Source organism: Rhamphochromis longiceps, linkage group LG7, assembly GCF_057381845.1.
Source record: "Rhamphochromis longiceps isolate RC_006_pf linkage group LG7, R_longiceps_female_GT1.1, whole genome shotgun sequence".
NCBI classification, from domain to species: Eukaryota; Metazoa; Chordata; class Actinopteri; order Cichliformes; family Cichlidae; genus Rhamphochromis; species Rhamphochromis longiceps.
In genome coordinates this window covers 23,698,662-23,720,239 of record NC_140563.1, presented here as the reverse complement: position 1 = coordinate 23,720,239, position 21,578 = coordinate 23,698,662, and the positions used below count along the sequence as shown (strand labels likewise).

The 21,578-nt window shown below is 41.9% G+C and overlaps 1 protein-coding gene across 3 annotated transcripts in view; it reads right to left on the bottom strand.

Annotated features, from left to right (window-relative positions):
- Positions 1–21,578, bottom strand: part of lrrk2 (leucine-rich repeat kinase 2) — a 36,823-nt gene continuing 15,245 nt past the window's right edge. For 2 of the 3 annotated variants that reach the window (XM_085412949.1, XM_085412948.1), the window contains exons 19-52: positions 20,684–20,948; positions 19,985–20,173; positions 18,646–18,761; positions 15,273–15,345; positions 14,194–14,387; positions 13,852–14,102; positions 13,598–13,746; positions 13,293–13,386; positions 12,990–13,176; positions 12,718–12,899; positions 12,397–12,620; positions 12,170–12,297; positions 10,195–10,413; positions 8,873–9,074; positions 8,589–8,677; positions 8,011–8,198; positions 7,778–7,932; positions 7,546–7,677; positions 7,019–7,198; positions 6,765–6,911; positions 6,514–6,626; positions 6,063–6,253; positions 5,703–5,863; positions 5,347–5,517; positions 4,988–5,088; positions 4,534–4,746; positions 3,847–4,052; positions 3,661–3,733; positions 3,363–3,553; positions 2,922–3,074; positions 2,252–2,469; positions 1,584–1,652; positions 1,340–1,474; positions 1–776 (exon numbers count right to left, since the gene is read on the bottom strand). In XM_085412949.1, coding sequence (XP_085269075.1) covers positions 1,353–1,474; positions 1,584–1,652; positions 2,252–2,469; positions 2,922–3,074; positions 3,363–3,553; positions 3,661–3,733; positions 3,847–4,052; positions 4,534–4,746; positions 4,988–5,088; positions 5,347–5,517; positions 5,703–5,863; positions 6,063–6,253; positions 6,514–6,626; positions 6,765–6,911; positions 7,019–7,198; positions 7,546–7,677; positions 7,778–7,932; positions 8,011–8,198; positions 8,589–8,677; positions 8,873–9,074; positions 10,195–10,413; positions 12,170–12,297; positions 12,397–12,620; positions 12,718–12,899; positions 12,990–13,176; positions 13,293–13,386; positions 13,598–13,746; positions 13,852–14,102; positions 14,194–14,387; positions 15,273–15,345; positions 18,646–18,761; positions 19,985–20,173; positions 20,684–20,948 — 5,346 coding nt within the window. In that variant the 3' untranslated portion in view covers positions 1–776; positions 1,340–1,352. The remainder of the gene's footprint in view (positions 777–1,339; positions 1,475–1,583; positions 1,653–2,251; positions 2,470–2,921; positions 3,075–3,362; positions 3,554–3,660; positions 3,734–3,846; positions 4,053–4,533; positions 4,747–4,987; positions 5,089–5,346; positions 5,518–5,702; positions 5,864–6,062; positions 6,254–6,513; positions 6,627–6,764; positions 6,912–7,018; positions 7,199–7,545; positions 7,678–7,777; positions 7,933–8,010; positions 8,199–8,588; positions 8,678–8,872; positions 9,075–10,194; positions 10,414–12,169; positions 12,298–12,396; positions 12,621–12,717; positions 12,900–12,989; positions 13,177–13,292; positions 13,387–13,597; positions 13,747–13,851; positions 14,103–14,193; positions 14,388–15,272; positions 15,346–18,645; positions 18,762–19,984; positions 20,174–20,683; positions 20,949–21,578) is intronic. The other variant, XM_085412950.1, reaches the window with a different exon arrangement.

The window sequence follows — 21,578 nt, the reverse complement described above, 5'->3', positions numbered from 1 at the left end:
TCAGTTTGTTGCTTTTATTCTTGCAGTGCAATTTGAGATTATTCCCAGTATGTACAGTATCCCACTACTCAGAAAAACACATTGTTCAATGTACAACATGCGACTGGAAAATGAGAAAAAAGTGCAAATTAACACCAAATCATTCAAATTTTCTCTACATTTCCTTCTTATAAAAAATACATTTTTCTCATCTTCTGTCTTTTTGTGAACATACTCCGTAAAGCGACACAACAAAGAGCCATCACAGTACATAAAACTGTAGTTACTTGTGTTTGGCACAATCACATTCACTTTAAACAACAGGAAATATAAATTTGAGAAAAGCAGGCAGCATTATGAGATGTTCATTTCCTGTTTACTGATGTGGCGTGATGGAGCTCAATGGTAAACATATAAAATAAATAGTCAAATGTACACTTTGAGGGCTTTTTTTCCTTCCTTTGGCTTTCTAGTTATCTATCAGGAGCAGGTTTAGTACATATGCTCTGAAAACACAAATGAAACCTTTTGTGTCCCTTCTGACAAAGTAATTAAAGGTTCTCTTCATCTGATAAAAAGTGGTGCAAATGTGCATCATCAAGAACATCGAGAAACATTTGTTGAATTAGATTCTTTTGACCAGTTCATTACAAAGTCGTCCCCTTATTAGTGCTCTTCCAGGGTCAGTGTGCTGGAAAGTTTGAATGGCTATTAGAAACTGAGGTAACGCGCCCCTTTCAGCGTGCACTGCCGAGATACTCCTGCAGTGGGAAGTTGATCCCTTTTCAACAAACATTCTGCAAAAAAAAAAAAAAAAAAAAGGATTAACACAATAATCAAAACAGTTCAAAGAAAGTCTTTGAATCCTTTAAAGTGTTTCGTATTTTTGGATGACCTAAAGCATCATTAGAGATTCCAGTTAAGCCATCTGTACATCTGGTTTTTTCTTGCTTATCCAACTCTGACTGAAGGCTGTCCCAGCTGTGACAGGGCGAGAGGCGGGGCTACACCCCGGACATCTCGACAATCTGTCACAGTCTAACAGATGGACAATCATTTACACCTAGAGCCAATTCAGAAGTTTAACCTAGCATGCATGTCGCTGGGCTGTGTGAGAACACACTCAAACACCACACAGGCAAGTGGATCTGGAGCCTACACCTTGTTGCTATGAGGCCATGGTGCTAACCACCATGCTGTCCCCCGATTCTCCTGTGTGTTTGTGGGTTCTCTCTGGCATCCTCCCATAGTCCTTTTTTAATTGAGATTTTCATAAAAGTAAAAATGAAGCAATGACAGTAGCATAAAAACAAATCCATATATGAGCTGAGAAGCAGGATGTAAAAAAGTGAAAACATACAAAGTCAGTGTGCTCATTGGTGGAGCTGCTCTCTCATTTTGGCTGCGATCTGCTCTCTCTTCTCGCAGTGCTTTCTCAGGTCTTTGACCTCCACCGGGAGCATGCTGTTCCACATCGTAAGCACAGACTCTTCATCTGACAGCCGAGACAAACAAACACTTTGAACAGATGAAGAAAAAAAAACCTGCACAGCAGGATCGCCGCTTTCAAGGTCGTGTGAGAAACAATGAACCGTCGGACTCACCATTTTGATTCTTGTGCTGAGTTTGTCTTCGGCCCAACACCAGCACCACATTCTCCCTGTTAAGTGTTTCTATTAAAAAAAACAGAAAAACAGAAAACTGCAACGTTTTCACACCGACTGACACAAACAAAGAATCAATGAACTTGGTCATCAATTTTTAATTTCTTCTTTAATTCAACTCTTATTTTTTGGGGGGGCAAAATAATGTTGATGTGATATTTTTACTTTAAGCATTCTTCAATATGAACATGAAACGGCAGTGTGTGCAGGAAACACAATTTCAATCACATGTAATGTTTTAAGAGGTACTTCAACTGCCTAGTGTCCTGTTATCTGTTATCTCACAGTAACCATCAGCAGTAAGAAGATATTGGACCGCAGACGCCCTGCACATGAGCACATATCTGTGCACTGATGAGGGAGCTGTTCCACAAAATATTTTTCCACTTTTAATATACAATTTTAGACAACAACATCGAGCGACATCAGCAAGTATATAAGGTGCATAAATGTATGACGCTTCTGTTCCATTAAATGAATGCTGTGGTTGGCTTTATTATTATTACTGTAACAATACATCCACACCAACCAGGAACCGTGCGGATCTGCTAATCTGCCAGGAGAGTGGCATGAAATTAAAGGTCAAACTAAAAACAAAAAGGACCCACGTATGAGTGCAGATGCCATACAGCGGAGAGAATCACAGTGGGGCTCCATGACCTGCAGAATTTGGTGTTTGGGGAGCTCCAGTAGCAGCAGGTGGCCCCTTCTAGTGCCGATCCAGAGCATGGCGGCGCTTGGCAAGAGCAGGGCCTTCACTGTGGCCAAGGAGGGCGACGCCTCAGAGGGCAGCTCAGCTTCTCTGCCGTGCCCGCCTCTGTCACGTCTGCGGGGAACGGATGGCATTAGCATGCAGCTGCTGTTGTGTGGAAAACTATCTGAATTTTGAAAAACAGACTGACAACAGTCACCTGCAGTTTTCCTGCTCAGTTAATGTTCTTGCTAAGTGCTCGGTAATGTTTGGTGTCTTTTCAAAATCGCACGTTAATTTCAAACCGTGGGCTGCTCTGCATCATCTTTTACCTTTTGTTTCTGATCCCTGTGTTCTCATTCTCACTGTTTATTCAGTCAGTGTCTGCAGCTAATAATGCAAGAGATCTGCCTCTGCTGTTCCCTCTGGTTGGAGGGGGCCTGCTGTATGTCTGTATGCACTACATTCATACTCCAAAGACATGGAGTAGAAAAATACAGTTTTATTTAGTGGAAGTTAACAGTCACTGCGACTTTGTAACTGCAGAAAAATTTCCGTATGTCAGTGTGTGTCACGTGCGAGCGTACCTAATAATCTGAGCACAGTCAATACAGTCCACCATCCTCTCGCTCCTCTTGTCCCAAACCTCAACAGTTGTTGTCCTGGCTTTGCTGAGGTACACGTATTTATCCACAACCATACGATACACACACGCCTCGCTCCCCAGTGACCGCTGCTGGCTGAAGGGCGTACGCGCACACACGAACACACAAAGACACAGAATTTTGCTGTTACGCAATCAGTTGTAAAGAAGTCCAGATGAGACATTCACATGACCATTTCCAAGTGTTTTGTGTCTTTTTAAAAGACAACTCCTGAAACATTTTGATCACACTTCATACTTTCTAATCTTCATAGCACCTTGAAAACGACACTCCATTCATATATTATGTAAATGGAGCTGGAATATATCATATATATGCATTTGTTTACAGAACGAGCTGCCTGACATTCCCACACAGACTTACTGAGAAAAGAGGTTCGGTCTTGTGTCGATGGACTTGCAGACATCATAGTCAGTGGTGAAGGAAAGGATCTTGGATCCGCAGCCGGCCCACACAGACCTGCTGTCCAGTGAATGCACCGACTGGCCCAAACACATGACCGGAGTGTTGACGTGGCCCACACTGAGCGTTTTAACCGGTTGGCCGTTCTCCTGCTAAAAAACAAGAATTCCAGCTGATAAATGTGCACAATTAGCATGTATCAGAATATCATCCGTTAAACAATCAAAAAAGGGCTTTTTCTTTATCCTTGAATACTTACCTTGAGCACAGAGTCCTCATAAATGCTAAGAATTCCATCTGCTGTCCCAACCAGCAAATAATTCTTTCTTTGACTAAAAACAAACAAATTTTAAAAAAGAGATCAACAGGGAACATATAGAAGTGGTTATAATACGACCTAAACCGGAACTGCAGCAGTTCACAGTGCACTTTTTCACATGCTTACGTGCGTCGAGGGTGTACGTGGAAGTACAGTGATGTGACGGCGTCGGTGACCCTTTGCAGGTGGTGCCAAGTCGACGTGTCTCGACTGTTGATGACCACTAAAGAGCCAGACTGGGTGCCTGCCACCAGCCAATCGCTGTCCTCGTTTGGGATTTGGACAGTCACGAGGCACAGGACGGGACTGGTGTCGACCTCGAATGAACCAGCCTGTGAATGCAAATTATAATTCCATGATAAGAGAATCATTTTTACAGGGACTATAATGTATGAGATCTCAAAGAAGATGTAAAGAAACAAGACGCTAAATGAATTAAATTGCATCAAACGTGTGAAATCAAAAACTTTCAATTCAGTTTCATTTATATAGCACCAAATCACAGTAACAGTTGCTTCAAGGTGTTTTATATTGTTTTTGTTTCTTTTTTTCGCCTGTCCCGTTTGGTTCTTTTGCCATCAGAATTATTGTCTAAAGGCAAAGAAAGATGCCCAACGGAAAGGTGTTTTATATTGTAAAGCAAACACCCTACACTAATACAGAGAAAACCCCAACAATCAGCTGACCCTCCTTCTGAGCAAGCACTTGATAACAGTAGGAAGGAAAAACTTCTTTTTAACAAGAAGAAACCTCCAGCAGAACAAGGTTCAGGGAGGGGCAGCCCTCTGCCACATTAACATTGTGTATCAGTACCTGTGTAGCGACCGTGTTGGTGTTCAGGTCCACAGCTGTGATGGATCCCTTCTTCTGGGTCCTGCTGCCTCCACCAAGCCAGACCCGGTGGCTGGAAGAATTGCTGTCGGCGGTGCGAGAGCTCAGAATGAAGCACTCGGCACTCAAAACCCCGGGAACCACAAGCTCCCTCATAAGACACAGCATTTCACCTGAATTCAACCTGTCAAACACCTCCACCCATAACACACACACACACACACACAGACACACACACAAAAGCCTCTTAATTGTGTATCACTCAAGTAGGACTAAAAATCATAATCGAGTTAAATTTAAATCTGCTGCTTGCACTTCTGCATTTCTGTTACATAGTATCCACTTTAATGCCACTAGGGGGCGGTGGCACCACCACCATCACCTTTCTCAGATAGAAAAGGTGAACAAGCTGGTTACACAGTCTGCGGGTCCTAACCTGAGCAGAAGTGGGTCGATCCTGTGGGCTCTCCCTCAGACATTCCTTTATTAGAACCTGAAAGCTGGGCCAAGGTGAGCAACCGTAGTGTTTTACTGGATCTGTAGAAGAAGTAATGCACACTTCAGTGAATTCTCTTTAACTTGTGAAATATATAAAACAACACATATAATGCAAATCCAATTCAAATATACTAGTATAGAAACTGAGTACTACTTTGCCTTCTTTTAAATTAATGTGGCTTTAATGTCAAGCATTTAGTTACTTGTACGTGGTCATTATTAGTACCACGTCTGAGGTGGCTCTCTTTTTCTTAACATTCACTGTCAGTGATTATAGGTGAACTGTCGCATTCCCACCTGGCAGCTTTCCCTGAACTGCAATTTCATCAAACTCGCTGGGAAACTTCATGCCGTCTAAAATGCGCTCGCCACGGGTCATCAGGTCGTAGAGCAGCAGGCCGAACGAGAACACGTCAGCCTGCTGATTATAAATCACATTACCTCGGGCGACCTCTGGAGCTCGGAAACCTGTAATCAGTTGATAACAGTATAACATCATAAAGCAGTCCAATCAAAGTGGACAAAAAAACAACAACACAAAGACAAATATGTCTTCAAAATCTGATTTTAAAAATAATTTAATATTCTGATCGCATGATCAATGAAATAATAATTGAAAAAAAAACAAAAAAACAGGCACTTTGGACTCTGACCTGCTGTCCCCTCAGAGCTTCTTACTCCCATGCTGCAGCAGTACTGAGCGATGCCGTAGTCTGTGATCTTGGCGATGATGTCAGAGTCGGTCTTCAGGTTGAACAGGAGGATGTTGTGAGGCTTCAGATCCCGATAGATGATCATGGCTGAGTGAAGGTACCTGATCACACAGGTTTGACAAAGAAACAGCAGGTAAGTCGATTTCTGTACTTTACACGAGCATTTAAATCTGATTTAGAGATATTTAAAGTTATTATGGTGGTTAAAATCTAAAACACAATCTTAAAATTAGTTGATGATTATGTGAAGAATTTCTTGATGCTGGGTTAAGATAACATGTCAACAGCTCTTCGTTCTACCTGAGCCCATCAGCCACCTGCAGGGCAATCCTGTGCTGGAGCTTTTGGTTGAAGCTAACGTTCTTGTTTTCGAAAAGGGAATCCAGAGAGCTGCGCAGAGCCAGCTCCATCACCAGGACCTGAGGAGTCGAGCCGGCTGCCAGCAGGGTCACCAGGCTGGGGTGACGGAGGCGGCCCAAAACGACTAATTCCTGAAAAACAGGGAGAAATGTGAATCGATGAAGGCAAAATGCATCAAAAGTTTAGCTCTGAAATGGCTGGTGACATTTGTCATTTCTTAAAGATACAAAAGACACAGAGGTCAGGTAGATGTGCAACTCTTCCTGCTGAAACAATGTATGATGTCTAATCACTGCTGAGCCACAAGGACAGTGAAAACACAGGTGTCTGGGACACAGAGATGTTAGGAAGAGGAATGTTGGGACTTTGGTAAGCAAAGTTTCAGTGGTACCTGTCTGAGGAGTCTGTAGATGTAAAGCTCAGAAGCATGCTTGTTGAATATCTTCACAGCTACGTCTTCGTTCTTATAGACGCCTCGATAGACAGTTCCAAAGCCACCGTCCCCTGTTAACAAAACCAATATGAAAGAATTAAGAAACAAAAATGAAACTAAAACAAGAAGGTTCAAAATTAAAAATGGTGCTTTTAACAATCTGCTTTTTCATAAAAAACAGAAATTATCGGGACATTACACAGCCGTACCCAGTCTGTTCTCTAAAGACAGATCTACATCCAGTTCTTCACTGTCAAGTGTTGTTCCTGCAGGCTGGTCACTCAATAACAGATCAGGGGCTGTTTGAAAGACGGGAAGAGTGCAGGGCCGATTTTCTGCGCTCGCTCGCAAGAAATCTACAATCAACAAAGTTATCATTTTAGACTTCTTGAATCCATGACAGTAATACAAAACTGACCTGACTAAGGAAACAATACAAGTGCTGATGTTTTAGTGCACACACCTGTAAAAATGTCTTCCAGGGGAATCTTCCTCCACTCCTGCCCATCCTCTGGGCTGTACAGAGCCCACTTCTTCAGCAGAGCTTCTCCACTGCCGTGCATGTCGGTGTTTAGCAGGCCGGGAAACCATTCCTCCAGCAGGGAGTCAATATGATCCACCACCTGACCCAGCAGCAGCCGGCCTGGGGGAATGCAAATGAGGGCTTACAAAGGAGTGAAAACTGTTAAGACAACAATCGCAGACACCTCCACAACTCATAGTAATAATTATCAGTACTGTAATGCATTTTCAGCCCTGGATGTCATAGTGTTGGTAATGCCGATAATGTGTGTTTTTTTAAGCCATTTTTATGAAGGTTCATTGTAACTAACCCACAAATGGAAGTTTCATTTAACTGTAACACCACCATAGAGTTACACCACCCTGAGCTCGTCCGATCTCGCCTCAGCTCTCTGTGGTCATTGTCTTTTTATTGCTTTCAAACACTGGATATTTCAGGATAATTATCATCCTTAAATACTACAGCACCTTTGCATGATGCGGGCACGGTTATTCTGACACAGCTGGAGGGATTTTCCTCCACCAGACAGTACGCCTCCTGGGACCAGTTCAGGTAAATTCCTCTCCTCCAGTAGATCCGGTTGGGTCGGACCATTTTTTCTGGATAGCACAGAGTGTGAAATGCATTCAGTTAACAATTGGCTTCTTTAAATATTGCACTGAAGAAGTCAACTGATGTACTGGTGTATGTTTAATTTACCCCTTCCACAAAGCAAGTAGGAGGATGTTTCTAGCAGGCGGCTGATCTGCCGAGACCAGTAATCCATGGGGAAGTACGGCATCTCATACAGTCGGACGATCACCTCAGAGTTCTCACAGTGAGGCAGTTCTATGACGGGTCTGTGTTTGGACAAGCTGTGGATTATGGGTTGAGTGGTTAGCGTGTGTGAAGCAGTTATTTGTTGCTTGTATTTCCACAAAGACACAGCCTACCTGCTGGGTACCAGCAGCTGGTCCTCGCCAAACGGAAGAGCAATCTGAAACTTCTCCAGCAGCTTCAAGAACTGTGTCAGGTGACTCTTCGGGAAACACTTCGTCTCAGACAGAAACTTTTCCACGACAGAGCGCTGGACCACTCCTTTAGGATGCTCCCAGTAGCCACAGCTCTTTAAGGTCAGTTTCTGCACAGAGGAAAGATAACACAAGCATCTGTGCATTCAACAATTCGGTGGCTGACCATCCTCCAAGTTCCAAACCTCTCTCTAACTCCTCATCATCATCATCATTGTCGTCATATTATGATGCTAGAAGGACAAATACAGAAAGTCTTTACCACCTTAAGGTTCAAGATTGAATCCCTTTATTGGGTCATATTTAGATTGTAAAGTTCTAATTAAGCTCATTTTAGTGTAATTTTCAACTGTGGTTTGTCTCTGTTCTTGCTGCTTTAACACAGTAATTTCCAACTTTTGGGATGAATAAACTATTTTCTTTTTCTCAAAAACCTAAAAAAAAACCTAAAAAAAAAAACACAAAACCAAATGCATGTGATTCATAACAAGAAGGGCTACCTGTGAGATGACACTGCATAGCCACTGTGGGTCAATAAAGTAAAGCTCCTGAAGCTCAAGTGCAGGATCATCGAAGTGCAATAGAACACCTGCAGTGACAAAGATGCAACAAAACTTGTCAGATGGAGACGCAAAGTGAAAACACACTCAAGCTGGATATCCAAGCTACTCTGCAGGATATCACTGTGTGAGTGTGAAAGTGCTGAGGCAAAGCTGCTATTTTATTTTCAAAACTAAAAATTCAGTTGAAAAGTGCTTGCTTTATTAGCCTAATTCAGACTGACCGACTTCGCTGAGGAAGTGGATGGCATGAGGGAGCTCAGCTTCCTCCAGCTGCAGCTGACTGTCTTGGATGAGCTGCAGGAGCTCATGGTGCCTGAGGACAGGGAACTCTGGAGGAACCCTGGCTCTTTCCTGAAGAATCCGGCGCTCCAGCTCCACGTAGCTGTCTGGCACCAGCTGACCCATCACAGGCTGGTCTTGTATCTATGAGGGGAACAGGATATGAATGCCTTCATTACCTCCCTTGGCACAGAATAAACTGGAGTATGTATATGAAATGAGAGGAGATAATGTCATCCCACAGTTCGTAGTCAGACCATCCAGTCATTCGTGAAATCCCTTTAACATAATTGACAAAGTGGTGCAGATCATGTAAATGATAATTAGAAGTGTGTTTTTAATTTCATTGCATAACTTACTGTTGCACAGCTAAACTATGACCATTAATCTGCAGTAATAAGATCTGGTTTTTCTCAACTTGTTGCATTATTTAAAGAAATTATTAGAATATACGCTCTCTAAATGAGGATTATGAGCTTTACTGATTGAACGGAGAGTATTTAAGGTTCTGTACAATTAAGTCCATTCATTTTTTGCAGCCTTTAGGAATATTATTTAATTAGTTAGTTCAAGAGATGAATTGAGGGAATTTTACATTTCATATAGATTGTGGGGGAAATTAGTGTGAATTTGCAGGGCAATCTACTCCCTATGTGCCAGTTCACATACAAAGACCCAAGCAGTGTTTTCAATAATGACAAGTAAGAGCAGCGCAAACTTCCAGTTTAAACACTGGGTACAGCTGCTGACTGTGTGGCTTTCAAGAGACTTGAGAGACTCCAGAGGACTCTCCAGAGGAGAGTTACGCAATTACAAACTGCTCCACCATGGAAACGTGTAAAGAGCTGACCAATGGCTTATTCCAGGAAGCAGGTTTAGCTAACAACTCAGTCACCGTGAACTTCACCTGCTCCCCGGCAGGTTTTCTTCAACAAACTCTGAGTGTCTCTCTAACTGGTTCCCTCCTGCACCTGAACCAGCAGACAGACACCTCCGATTCACTTCCTCATGCTTAAAGTCACAGCTCAAAGACCTGACAAATTAATTCATTTGATGAAGCTTATGTATTGTTTTTGTCTTTTCACACACACAGAAATCCCAGTTAGGCATGAGTTTGCTATGCCTAACCTCTGCACCTTTCCCTGACCTAATGATGATTTCCATCGAGGTCAAAGAGAAGCAGTTAGGAAAGGATGATATGAGATCATCTTTTTGAATTATTCCAAAAAGATGATCTCCTTAGTCTCCTTATGTTTCCTTTTACCTTGAAGCTGGTGACCTCCCGGACAATGGCCTTGCGGAGTCTGGCGATGGCATCTGAGTCCTCACAGACTGAGACCATGTAATAATCCCTGATAATAGGGAAGCCTTGGTGGGTCAGGAGCTCCTGTCTGATTTTGCTCAGGCAGTTCTGCAGCTGTGAGTCCTCACTCACATCTGTATGGGTTCCCACTAGAATGACTGGAGACAGCGGTGCTACTGCCTGAAGAAAATAAACAAATGAATAGAAGATACATTAAAATATCCAGATGAACTGTTAACTTACAGTGGGGCAAAAAAGTATTTAGTCAGCCACTGATTGTGCAAGTTCCCCCACTTAAAATGATGACAGAGGTCAGTAATTTGCACCAGAGGTACACTTCAACTGTGAGAGACAGAATGTGAAAAAAAAATCCATGAATTCACATGGTAGGATTTGTAAAGAATTTATTCGTAAATCAGGGTGGAAAATAAGTATTTGGTCACCTCAAACATGGAAAATCTCTGGCTCTCACAGACCTGTAACGTCTTCTGTAAGAAGCTTTTCTGTCCCCCACTCGTTACCTGTATGAATGGCACCTGTTTGAACTCATCATCTGTATAAAAGACACCTGTCCACAGCCTCAAACAGTCAGACTCCAAACTCCGCCATGGCCAAGACCAAAGAGCTTTCGAAGGACACCAGGAAAAGTATTGTAGACCTGCACCAGACTGGGAAGAGTGAATCTACAATAGGCAAGCAGCTTGGTGTGAAAAAATCAACTGTGGGAGCAATCATCAGAAAATGGAAGACATACAAGACCACTGATAATCTCCCTCGATCTGGGGCTCCACGCAAGATCTCATCCCGTGGGGTCAAAATGATCATGAGAACGGTGAGCAAAGATCCCAGAACCACACGGGGGGACCTGGTGAATGACCTGCAGAGAGCTGGGACCAAAGTAACAAAGGTCACCATCAGTAACACACTACAACGGCAGGGAATCAAATCCCGCAGTGCCAGACATGTCCCGCTGCTGAAGCCAGTGCATGTCCAGGCCCGTCTGAAGTTTGCCAGAGAGCACATGGATGATACAGCAGAGGATTGGGAGAATGTCATGTGGTCAGATGAAACCAAAGTAGAACTTTTTGGTATAAACTCAACTCGTCGTGTTTGGAGGAAGAAGAATACTGAGTTGCATCCCAAGAACACCATACCTACTGTGAAGCATGGGGGTGGAAACATCATGCTATGGGGCTGTTTTTCTGCCAAGGGGACAGGACGACTGATCCGTGTTAAGGACAGAATGAATGGGGCCATGTATCGTGAGATTTTGAGCCAAAACCTCCTTCCATCAGTGAGAACTTTGAAGATGAAACGAGGCTGGGTCTTCCAACATGACAATGATCCAAAACACACCGCCCGGGCAACAAAGGAGTGGCTCCGTAAGAAGCATTTGAAAGTCCTGGAGTGGCCTAGCCAGTCTCCAGACCTCAACCCCATAGAAAATCTGTGGCGGGAGTTGAAAGTCCGTGTTGCTCGGTGACAGCCCCAAAACATCACTGCTCTCGAGAAGATCTGCATGGAGGAATGGGCCAAAATACCAGCTACTGTGTGTGCAAACCTGGTAAAGACCTATAGTAAACGTTTGACCTCTGTTATTGCCAACAAAGGTTATGTTACAAAGTATTGAGTTGTATTTTTGTTATTGACCAAATACTTATTTTCCACCCTGATTTACGAATAAATTCTTTACAAATCCTACCATGTGGATTCATGGATTTTTTTTTCACATTCTGTCTCTCACAGTTGAAGTGTACCTCTGGTGCAAATTACTGACCTCTGTCATCATTTTAGGTGGGGGAACTTGCACAATCGGTGGCTGACTAAATACTTTTTTGCCCCACTGTAAATGCTGCCCTACTGCAGACTCAGATCAGATCAGGCCAGGAGAATGATTACAAGTTCACAGACTTTTATTTCTTATGACTAGATTTACTTTGATGTTGAAGAGCCAAGGTTTGAGAGCATCCACTTGACTAGTTCCCTTGCTGATGTTGTAAACTACCAGGTAAAGAGCTCTGGACGTCAGGAAGTGAGGGTGAGAACCACTGAACTCCTCTCCACCTGTGGGGTAAACATACGGGTAGGGCCTCAAAATCACAGCTGGTGTAATAAGATATCCAAATGTCAATTTATCTTTTCAGATTTTACAAGAGGGCCAACCTGAAAAGTCCCAGACATTCAACACCATTTTCTTCTTGTCTCTTTCCCTGACAGTCCAGTCGCGGACGTCAATGCCAAAAGACGTCTGTTTTGAGTTCAGCTGAGAGCGTTTTAGCTTCATCAGCTGCTGGATCAGGCTGGTCTTTCCACTTCCTGCGTTCCCCACCACGATGAGCTTCATCCGATAGTATGGCACCGCCTTCTTCAGCCGCTGCTGAAGGAACCTGACAGGAGAGTATATATGGTTCTTTATACAAGATAACATAAAAAACAAACAAACAAACAAACAAAAAAAGCAGCAGAATGTCAACCCCGCCTGACCTGACTATGTCTTTTGTCTTGCTGCCAATGAGTTTGAGATCCAGCTGCAGCTGAAGGCCATCTAGTGGCAGGTCCCACAGTCTGCTCAGTTTTCCCATTTCATCTGGGAATGAGCGCAGGTTAGTGTTATGACTCACATCCAGGGAAGTCAGGCCTTCCAACAAGCCAATCTGGGGGGGGATCTGAATGCAAACAGCACAACCCTCAAAGACAACCCTTTACAACAATGTGTTGTTTACATTCTAGAAAGTGCTGTATACGCTCTCTTTTACCTCAGTGAGCCTATTGGCACTTAGGTGGAGTTTCTCCAGTCTGGTCCATTTGTGGATAGGTCCACTGAGATCCAGAGTCTGTATGCAGTTCTGACTGAACATCAGCTCTCTGATGATGCTGGACACCCAGGACGCCGGGCCAGGCAGGACAACGATGCTGTTGGTTCTCATATCGACTGACCGTAACCTAACAGGACGGATCGTGCAAGTAGAGAATCAGAATCTTTGAGGCTTTTTACAATTTTATTACTGATAGAACTTTTGAATTAAAATATAAGAACAGAAGGTGAGGATCTGGCTTACACTGGAAGTTCAAGTACAGCCTCGGGGATTGATGCAAAGCTATTGTTTGCAAGTTTTAGTGTCATAACCTTAGCTGGCAGACGGGACAGGGAACCTGGAGAACACAAAATAATGTTTCTACTTTAAAAAATATGATATAAATACAAATCAATCATTCTTGAATAACTCTAAATTAAAAACGTCTGATGAAACCTGTAGCATGAAGCTCTTTTTTCACTGTATGTTTAGATAGTAAAATACTACCCAGACTGAACTGATGGTGAAAGAATTAGTGTGGAATTTATCAGTCAGTTGGTAATACTCACGGAGTTTGTTCATAGAGACATTAAAGGTTTCCAGTTTGGGGCAGCTGCTCAGGAAATCTGCAGAAATATTCTCCACGCTGTTCTTGCTCACATCAAGCAACTTAATCTCAGGCAGACAAAGAGCTGTGCACAGCTCAGTGATACAGTTTCTGAAAAGAAAAGAAAAAATCGTCTTTACAATTCTGCAAATGACGTTTGTGGATCCACGATAAGATTGTTTGATGTAAAACTATCAATTTCCTTAAAAACCCTACCCTTCCATATAAAGCTCCTCCAGCGTATGCAGGTTGCGGCCCAGCTCGAAAGGGAATGTGGTGATTTTGTTGAATGAAAGGTTGAGCTGCTTCAGTGATGGACAGGTAACAGCAGGGTCAAAGGTCAGCTGGGGGCCAACGCAGTTACGAGAGGCGTTCAGCATGCTCAGCGAGGGCAGAGACAGCAGCTCCTGTGGCAGCGACTGGAGCTGATTCCCCTGCAGGTCTAGTCGAGTCAAATTCTTCAAACTCTGAGTCAAAAAACAGAAAGAAAAAAAAAATGTAGCCCATATTTTTATCTTTTAGTTCTTTTTATTAGTGCAGATCGAATGCAGACCTTACCAAGCAGAGTTCAGAGGGAAACTTGAGCAGACAATTATAGCTCAGGTCCAGACGGTGGATATGCCACAGCTGCTGCTGGACAAAGCCATCGTTGAGACAGGACAGGGAGTCCAGCTCATTCCCAGATAAGTCCAGCAGGTGGATCCTCTCTTTCTCTTTCGGCAGAGCAGCAGAGTTCTCGGCAGACCCCAGCACTGACAAGGCGATAACAAGAGCAAAAGCAATAGTTTCATTACTTAGATACCTTTTATCCAATTAAAACCAATACACAAGAGCACCAGATCCACTTCAGGTATGATAGAGAGCTGGAAAAACACACTTGAAAAAAGTAGCTAGGTGTGGACCAGGAGTCATGCCTGTTGACCTGTCACAGCGCCACCATTGCACTCAGTAAGTCTTTTACAGTGTGGACAAACAAAAACACAACAGCGTGTGAAAGACAAACTGCTGCAACACAAAACATAGCAGCAGCACGCTGTGGTTTTATAGTTACAGAAATAATCTTTGGTCAGTGATGACGGGGGCAGTCCCTTCACGACATTTCGTGACTAAGACCATAAGCTCGTGGGACTGTTGCTCTTCAAGTGGTGGGTTAGAACTGATGCTATCGTTATTGCGTGTTACTGTGTTTCTCAGAACAGTGTCGAGTTTAGCAAACGTCCACAGTGTCTGAGGCTACTGTGGTAAAGCGGGCACCTAAGGACAGCGTGTATTAAGTTCAAATTAAACGGCATTCCAGGATATGGAGCCAGTTTTTACAATTCAAAGCTGCCACAGTCTTTAAGAATCTCATTTACAAAAACAAGCATTGTTAAATTTTGAATATTCCTTATTTTACGTGATGTCTTTAAGAAGGAGGTGTACATGCTTCCAGCATCCTTTCAAATGTGGATATCTTAGTGTCACAAACGGAAGTGTTATCCAAAAAAATAAGATGAATTCATGGAATAAGTTGCTGTTGTCCATGTATGATTTTATATCATTAAAAACAGGATCAGTTATCGAAGAAAAGAAGAGGCAAAGAAGAAAAACAAAGGAGAGACAAATATCAAAGATCACAGATCAGATTTTTCAGATACCTTTCTGACTCGAGCTATTCCGTCCATATCTTCTGCGAAGAGGCTCAGTGTGCTCAGTCTCAGTCTGACCACTCTGGACATACGAGCACAAGAAAGCTTCATATCAGAGTTATAGCAGAGACTGTTACAAAAGAAGGGACTGCTTAGGGAAGTAAATCTCAGAGTCCAAGAAAAGACATTTTTAGGATCATACTTTTTCTTTTTTTTCTTTTTTTTTCCCTTTTTCCCTTTTATTTTCACAAATAGTACATAATTACATAACATAATACAGTGTACAATTCAAAACCAAAAAAATAAACAAACAGACAAACAAACATAAAACAAACAAACTGATAACTAAACACACAAAAAACAAACAAACAAAAAAAAACAAAAACAGCTCAGTTCCATTACAGTGGTAGAACTTAAAACAAAAGAAAGGACTTATGCTGACTCCCCAACCCCAGCTTTACTACAAGAGATATCTGCAGTCAGATCAACTTTAGATAGCCTTTTTACGCAAGATGAAGAGCTTAACCTTACGTTTACTAGACAAAGATTTTATGAACATGGAAACAAACCTGGAAAATACTTGGCATGCCTTATCAAGAAAAGATCTCAAACACAATTTATTACAGTTATTTGTGATGCTCAGAATGAGCGCGTATATGATAGTAAAACTATAAATAGCATTTTTAAAGAATTTTATTGTAGACTATATACATCTGAACAATCAGTTAATGCACTGGAATTAATGGAGGATTTCTTTTCCAGGCTTAGTCTGCCTACTATAACAAATAAACAATAGACTACCCTTAATGCTCCCATTTCTAGAGAGGAAGTACTAAATGCTATAAAAACTTTAAAGAACGGCAAAGCCCCAGGACCTGATGGTTTTTGTAGTGAATTCTATAAAGAATTTAGTGAGCTGTTAATAGACCCGTTACTTAATATGTTTAATTACTCGTTCTTGCATAATAGATTACCTCAGACTCTAAGGGAAGCTAATATCTCTCTTATTTTGAAGAAGGGGAAGTGCGCAGAGTCTTGCTCCTCTTATAGACCGATAGCTCTTCTAAATGTGGACCGGAAGATACTTTCTAAAATATTAGCTACTCGACTCGAAATTCTTTTGCCTGTAATTATTAAAGAAGATCAAACAGGCTTTATAAAAGGCCGTAATTCTCGTAATAATGTCAGACGCCTTCTCAATCTAATTCAGGCTGCTCAGCAAAGGAACATAGGCGGTTTGGTGCTCTCTCTGGATGCTGAAAAGGCTTTCGACCGGATAGAATGGACCTACTTATTTTATACTTTAAATAAATTCAGTCTTGGTGATAATTTCATTAAGTGGGTAAAAATTTTGTATGATAATCCCCAGGCGTCCATCTTGTCTAATGGATTGAAATCAGATAGTTTCCCATTGTATAGAGGAACGAGGCAAGGCTGCCCACTGTCACCTCTTTTGTTTGCCATGGCTATCGAACCATTAGCCGAGGCTATAAGGACGACATCTGATGTACGGGGTTTGCAAATCGATTATGAGCATAAGATCAGTTTATATGCAGACGATGTTTTAATATTTATTTCTGATCCAGAGACATCAGTACCGGCTTTACTTAACATTATTGATACATTTAGTCAATTTTCTGGCTATAAAGTAAATTTGACTAAGTCAGAGGCTATGCCAATTGGGAGCTTTAATTCAGTGCCAACTAGACCGTTTTCTTTCCCCTTCAAATGGTCCCCCACAGGTTTTGTATACTTAGGGATATTTATAACTCCAGAATTTAAAGAAATGTATAAAGCAAATTTTTCCCCTCTGTTCGAGAAGGTAAAGCAAGATTTGGAGAGATGGAATTCCCTACCTGTTTCTTGGCTAGGACGTATAGCTTTGATTAAGATGAATATTTTACCTCGATTGTTATATCCTGTCCAAATGATTCCGGTTATATTTTCAAATAGAGTGATGAAGGATCTGAATAGTTGGCTAAGCTCTTTTATATGGAGCAAACGTAGACCAAAACTTAAGATGGCTACACTGCAGCTCCCAGGTTCAGTAGGAGGTCTAGATTTACCAAATATTAGAACATATCAATTGAGTACTCACATGAGTTATATTCATGACTGGGTCACAAATAATTCACACTCTATCTGGTTGGGGATTGAAACCTCTCTTTCAAAGTATCCATTAAGGGACCTATTGTTTTTCAAGAACTTTAAAGATATTAGATTGAGCTGTGATAATCCAGTCACACTTAATACACTTAAGGCCTGGCGGTCAGTATGTCGAATTGAGGAAAGGTTGAAGCTAACATCTATGTTTACTCCTATTGTGAATAATCTTGACTTTCAACCGGGGATGTTTGATATAGGATTTAAGGAATGGAAGAACAAAGGAATTCAGAGACTGAGGGTCTTATTCTCCGATAATGTAGTTATGCCATTTGACCAAATGGTTGAGAAATATTCTCTCCCCAAGCATGACTTTTTCCGTTACTTACAGATAAGGCATTATATTTTGCATAGTACTAACTTTAGTGAGAGTCATGAAGTCTCTCCTGTTGAAAAATTATTATTTTTAACAGACAAAGAGGTACCTGTGAAGATATTTTATAAGGCTTTATATTCTGTACTCTCAGGGACGTCACAGAGGCTTAAAGGCAAATGGGAAAAGGAATTAGGTATAGTAATTGATGATGAGGAGTGGGAAGATGTCTGGAGTTACGCCAAATCAATATCAGTTTGTAATCATACCAAAGCAATACAGTTAAAAATTATACATAGAATGCACATATCTATGTTTCGCAGACATCAATATAATCCTACCCTTTCACCCATGTGCCTTAAATGTAAGACAGTAATTGGTACCCTAACTCACAGCTTCTGGTCATGTTTGAAATTGCAAGAATATTGGTCTAATGTGCTATCTGAAATGGAGAAGATTTTCGGTTGTGAATTGGAGATGGACCCTCTGTCTCTCATACTGGGCCTCCCCAGCCGGCGATTAATATCCAAGAATAATAGGAGATTGTACTGTGTTCTCACCTATGCGGCAAGGAAGAATATACTACTCCAATGGATTTATGAAAAAGTACCAACTATTAAAGGTTGGAAAAGAGTAGTGTTGGATTTAGTGCCACTGGAATATCTTACATGTATATTGCATTCAAAAACAGATCAATTCTTTAAGGTGTGGGAACCATACTTGAACTATGTGGAACCTGATGTTTCTAATATTATGTTACAAGGATTCTCTTGAGTGTTTAAACTGTAATGGAACTTTAGGATCATACTTTAAAAAGCGATTAAAAAAAACAAAAAAAAACGGCGATGACAAGTTAAATTTTAGGGCCAAAGCATAAAATACCAAATGTCTTTTAACAGCTCTTACCTCTGCGCTGGCATGTCTGCGGCGGCCCTGCTTCCTCCTTAAGGATTCCCCCCTCAGCTCCTCTGATGAATTGTTGTACGGCTTTGGAGAAAGAGCGCCAGACAGCGAATCGCTTCCTATAAAAAAAGATACACGCAGTAAAACATGAGTGCTTATTCAATACACTTGCAGTATATTTGAACCCTAATCGTTTTTACAGGGTACCAATCGTCATGCGATATGAAATTGTTGCCAACTAGAAGCCGTATTCTCTTGCTGCTGTCACCAAGGAGGTTATGTTTTTGGTCGGGTTTGTGTCTCGTTCTGTCTGCAGACACTGTAGCTCAAAAAAGGTTTCTAAGAAACTGTAATTCTTACAAGTGTGGTGTGCATTTTACTGTAATAGTATTGTATAAATATCCAAAATATAATGTCACATTTGACCTCTGACCTCTCCTTCAAGGTCGATAGATTGATCTGAAGGTTAAAGTAACAATAATGCTATACAGAGCTGTTTCTGTGTGCTGCCCCTGAATCACATGAAAGATTGAAATTGTTTGACTGAACCATATTAGCTTGTTGCATCTTAAACTGTCAGGGAACAAAGCAGCACACTCCATGCATTCATTAAACATGCCCATGTGCTCATAGTGTGAGACACTGGTGATCATTTACAGATGTGCTTTTAATGTGTAGTTCTTAATCGAGTCCATGTGAGACCTCCTTTTGAGGCAAAAGGTCACTGCAAACTGAACGAATGGGTCACTGAGACACCGCCACTTCACTACAAATAGGCCGAGTCTAATCGCAAGTAAAAACATACATGTACAATGAATTACTCTGGCAGTGGAAAATGAAGGATTTCCATGTACAGAATGTTCAGCTGTAGTTCTGAGAAAACAACAACGCTGCTGGAGAACAATGCCACTACAGTGCAACCGATTACTGCTACTTAGAGCAATGTTAGAATTATACAGTCTCTCTGAACAGCATGCAAATCTAATAATCAAGTGTCAGTTACGTGTCTTGTTTGTTGCCCGTGCTGGAAGTTATCTAAAAGAGAAGTACAAGTAGTGCTCCAAGTCCGTTTTAGATAATATTAGGATAATATTTTCTACTCTTGGCTCTGTATAATGTTACTGGAATAGATAACCCAGGCACAAAACTCTGGCTGTGAGCACAGCAGCCCACACACAATGTTGTTGACAACTCTGGTTTATGAGGAGCACTAATCAGACAAAACTAGGTTATGGGCAGTGGGAATGGGAGAAGCTACAGTGTTATATAGCTACAGAGTTCAAGAATATGAAGCTGAAATGCCCTCTTTAAGAAAGGCAGGTGAAAATCAGCATCCCTTTACCATCACTCTCCATGTCATCGTTGAAAAACAGGCCGTCTTCCAAAGAGGTAAAGCTGAAGCTGGAGTCGTCGCTCTCATCAGAAATGTAGCCAGAGGTCAAACATGGGTCAGTCACTGACCGAGGGGGACAGCTCACACTTTTGGACCTCTGGAGAAACTGGATGTACTTTGCCAGACTCGTGCCCTTAGCTTGAAGACACAAAGATATTCAAATTAGAGCTGCTAATTGAATCGATTTCCTCTGCAGCTTTTTTCCCATCATCCAATAAAATCCTCATCAGAGTTTCCAAGAACAGAGAGCATCCTTAGTGTGTCAGATATGTTGTTATGGTTCTGTTATGGTTCTGTGCGAGTGCTGCTACTTTTCACTTTATACTTATTCCCTTAGGTAGTAATATTTAAAAAAAAACACTGCAAATATTTCTCTTGCTGTGGATTATGCACAGCTACATGGAATCACATGACATCTGGATAACCTGCGAGCATATCCAGGCTTTTATGTCGTCAAGATAAGTGATCTTATCATAGTGGAATGAAAAAGCATCAAAACCAGTGTCTCTAAGCAGACAGCGCGGGGGTGGTCTTTGTTGGGATTTGGCTCTATATAAATGATTACATTCAAACTCCTTGTTTTATCTAAAAAACAAACAAACATAAAATTGTGATATAAAATTTAAAAACTCAGCAGTTCTTCCTCACTGTTGTTGTAGCGTAGACTGGAAGTTCTGCTTCTTTCGGCCAGCAGGGGGCTCAGACAGGCAGCATCCAGACGGCCTAGCCTGAAGCCGCCCAGGCACAGGGCATTGTTGTTGAGGTCCAGACCCAGACGGCCAAGTAACTGGATGACTGTGGGCCCGTCACCCCTCTTCACGCTCACGGCCAGAGCCCTGCGGAGGTGCTGCTCGTGGCAGCCTCGGCTTAACAAGAGTTCCACCAGTTCCAGAGGTCCACCTCTCTCACAGACCTGAAAAAGACAGGCCATGATCGAGACTGAACTGATTGTCTTATTACAGATTATTCGAGCATGACTGGGAATTGAAAAACACATGAGTGCTAGTATTATTAGTAATGAAGCTTAAGTATCATCAAACACTGTACCAAAAAATTCTTTAGTAACTCCAGTCTTATCCATGTCTCAACCCCTTACTCTAAGAATGATATCACGAATGCAAGTCACCGAAAAAAGTTTCCTCCATAAGATCAGCTCAGCCTTTTAGAAAGGGCGACGAGCCTGGACATCCAGAAGGAGCTCACAGTGGACTTCCTGCTCCTTTGTGTTAAAATGAGCTAATTGAAAAGGTTCAGGCACACAGACAGGATTCCTCCTGGGCACCTCCCTTTGTAGGTTTTGTAGGAATATCCGACTGAAAGGAGAACCTGATGGTTGCCCCACAGATTGCTGGAGAGATTACAGAGATTACATCCTGTCATGCCTGGGAACACCTAGCGTTCCAACATGGGAGAAGGACAGAATATCCTGCTACTGTGACGTGTCTTTGGAGAAACAGAAGAGGATTAATGGATGGATGGATGGATGGATGGATGGATGGATGGATGGATGGATGGATGGATGTACATAATATGTAGTGCTGAA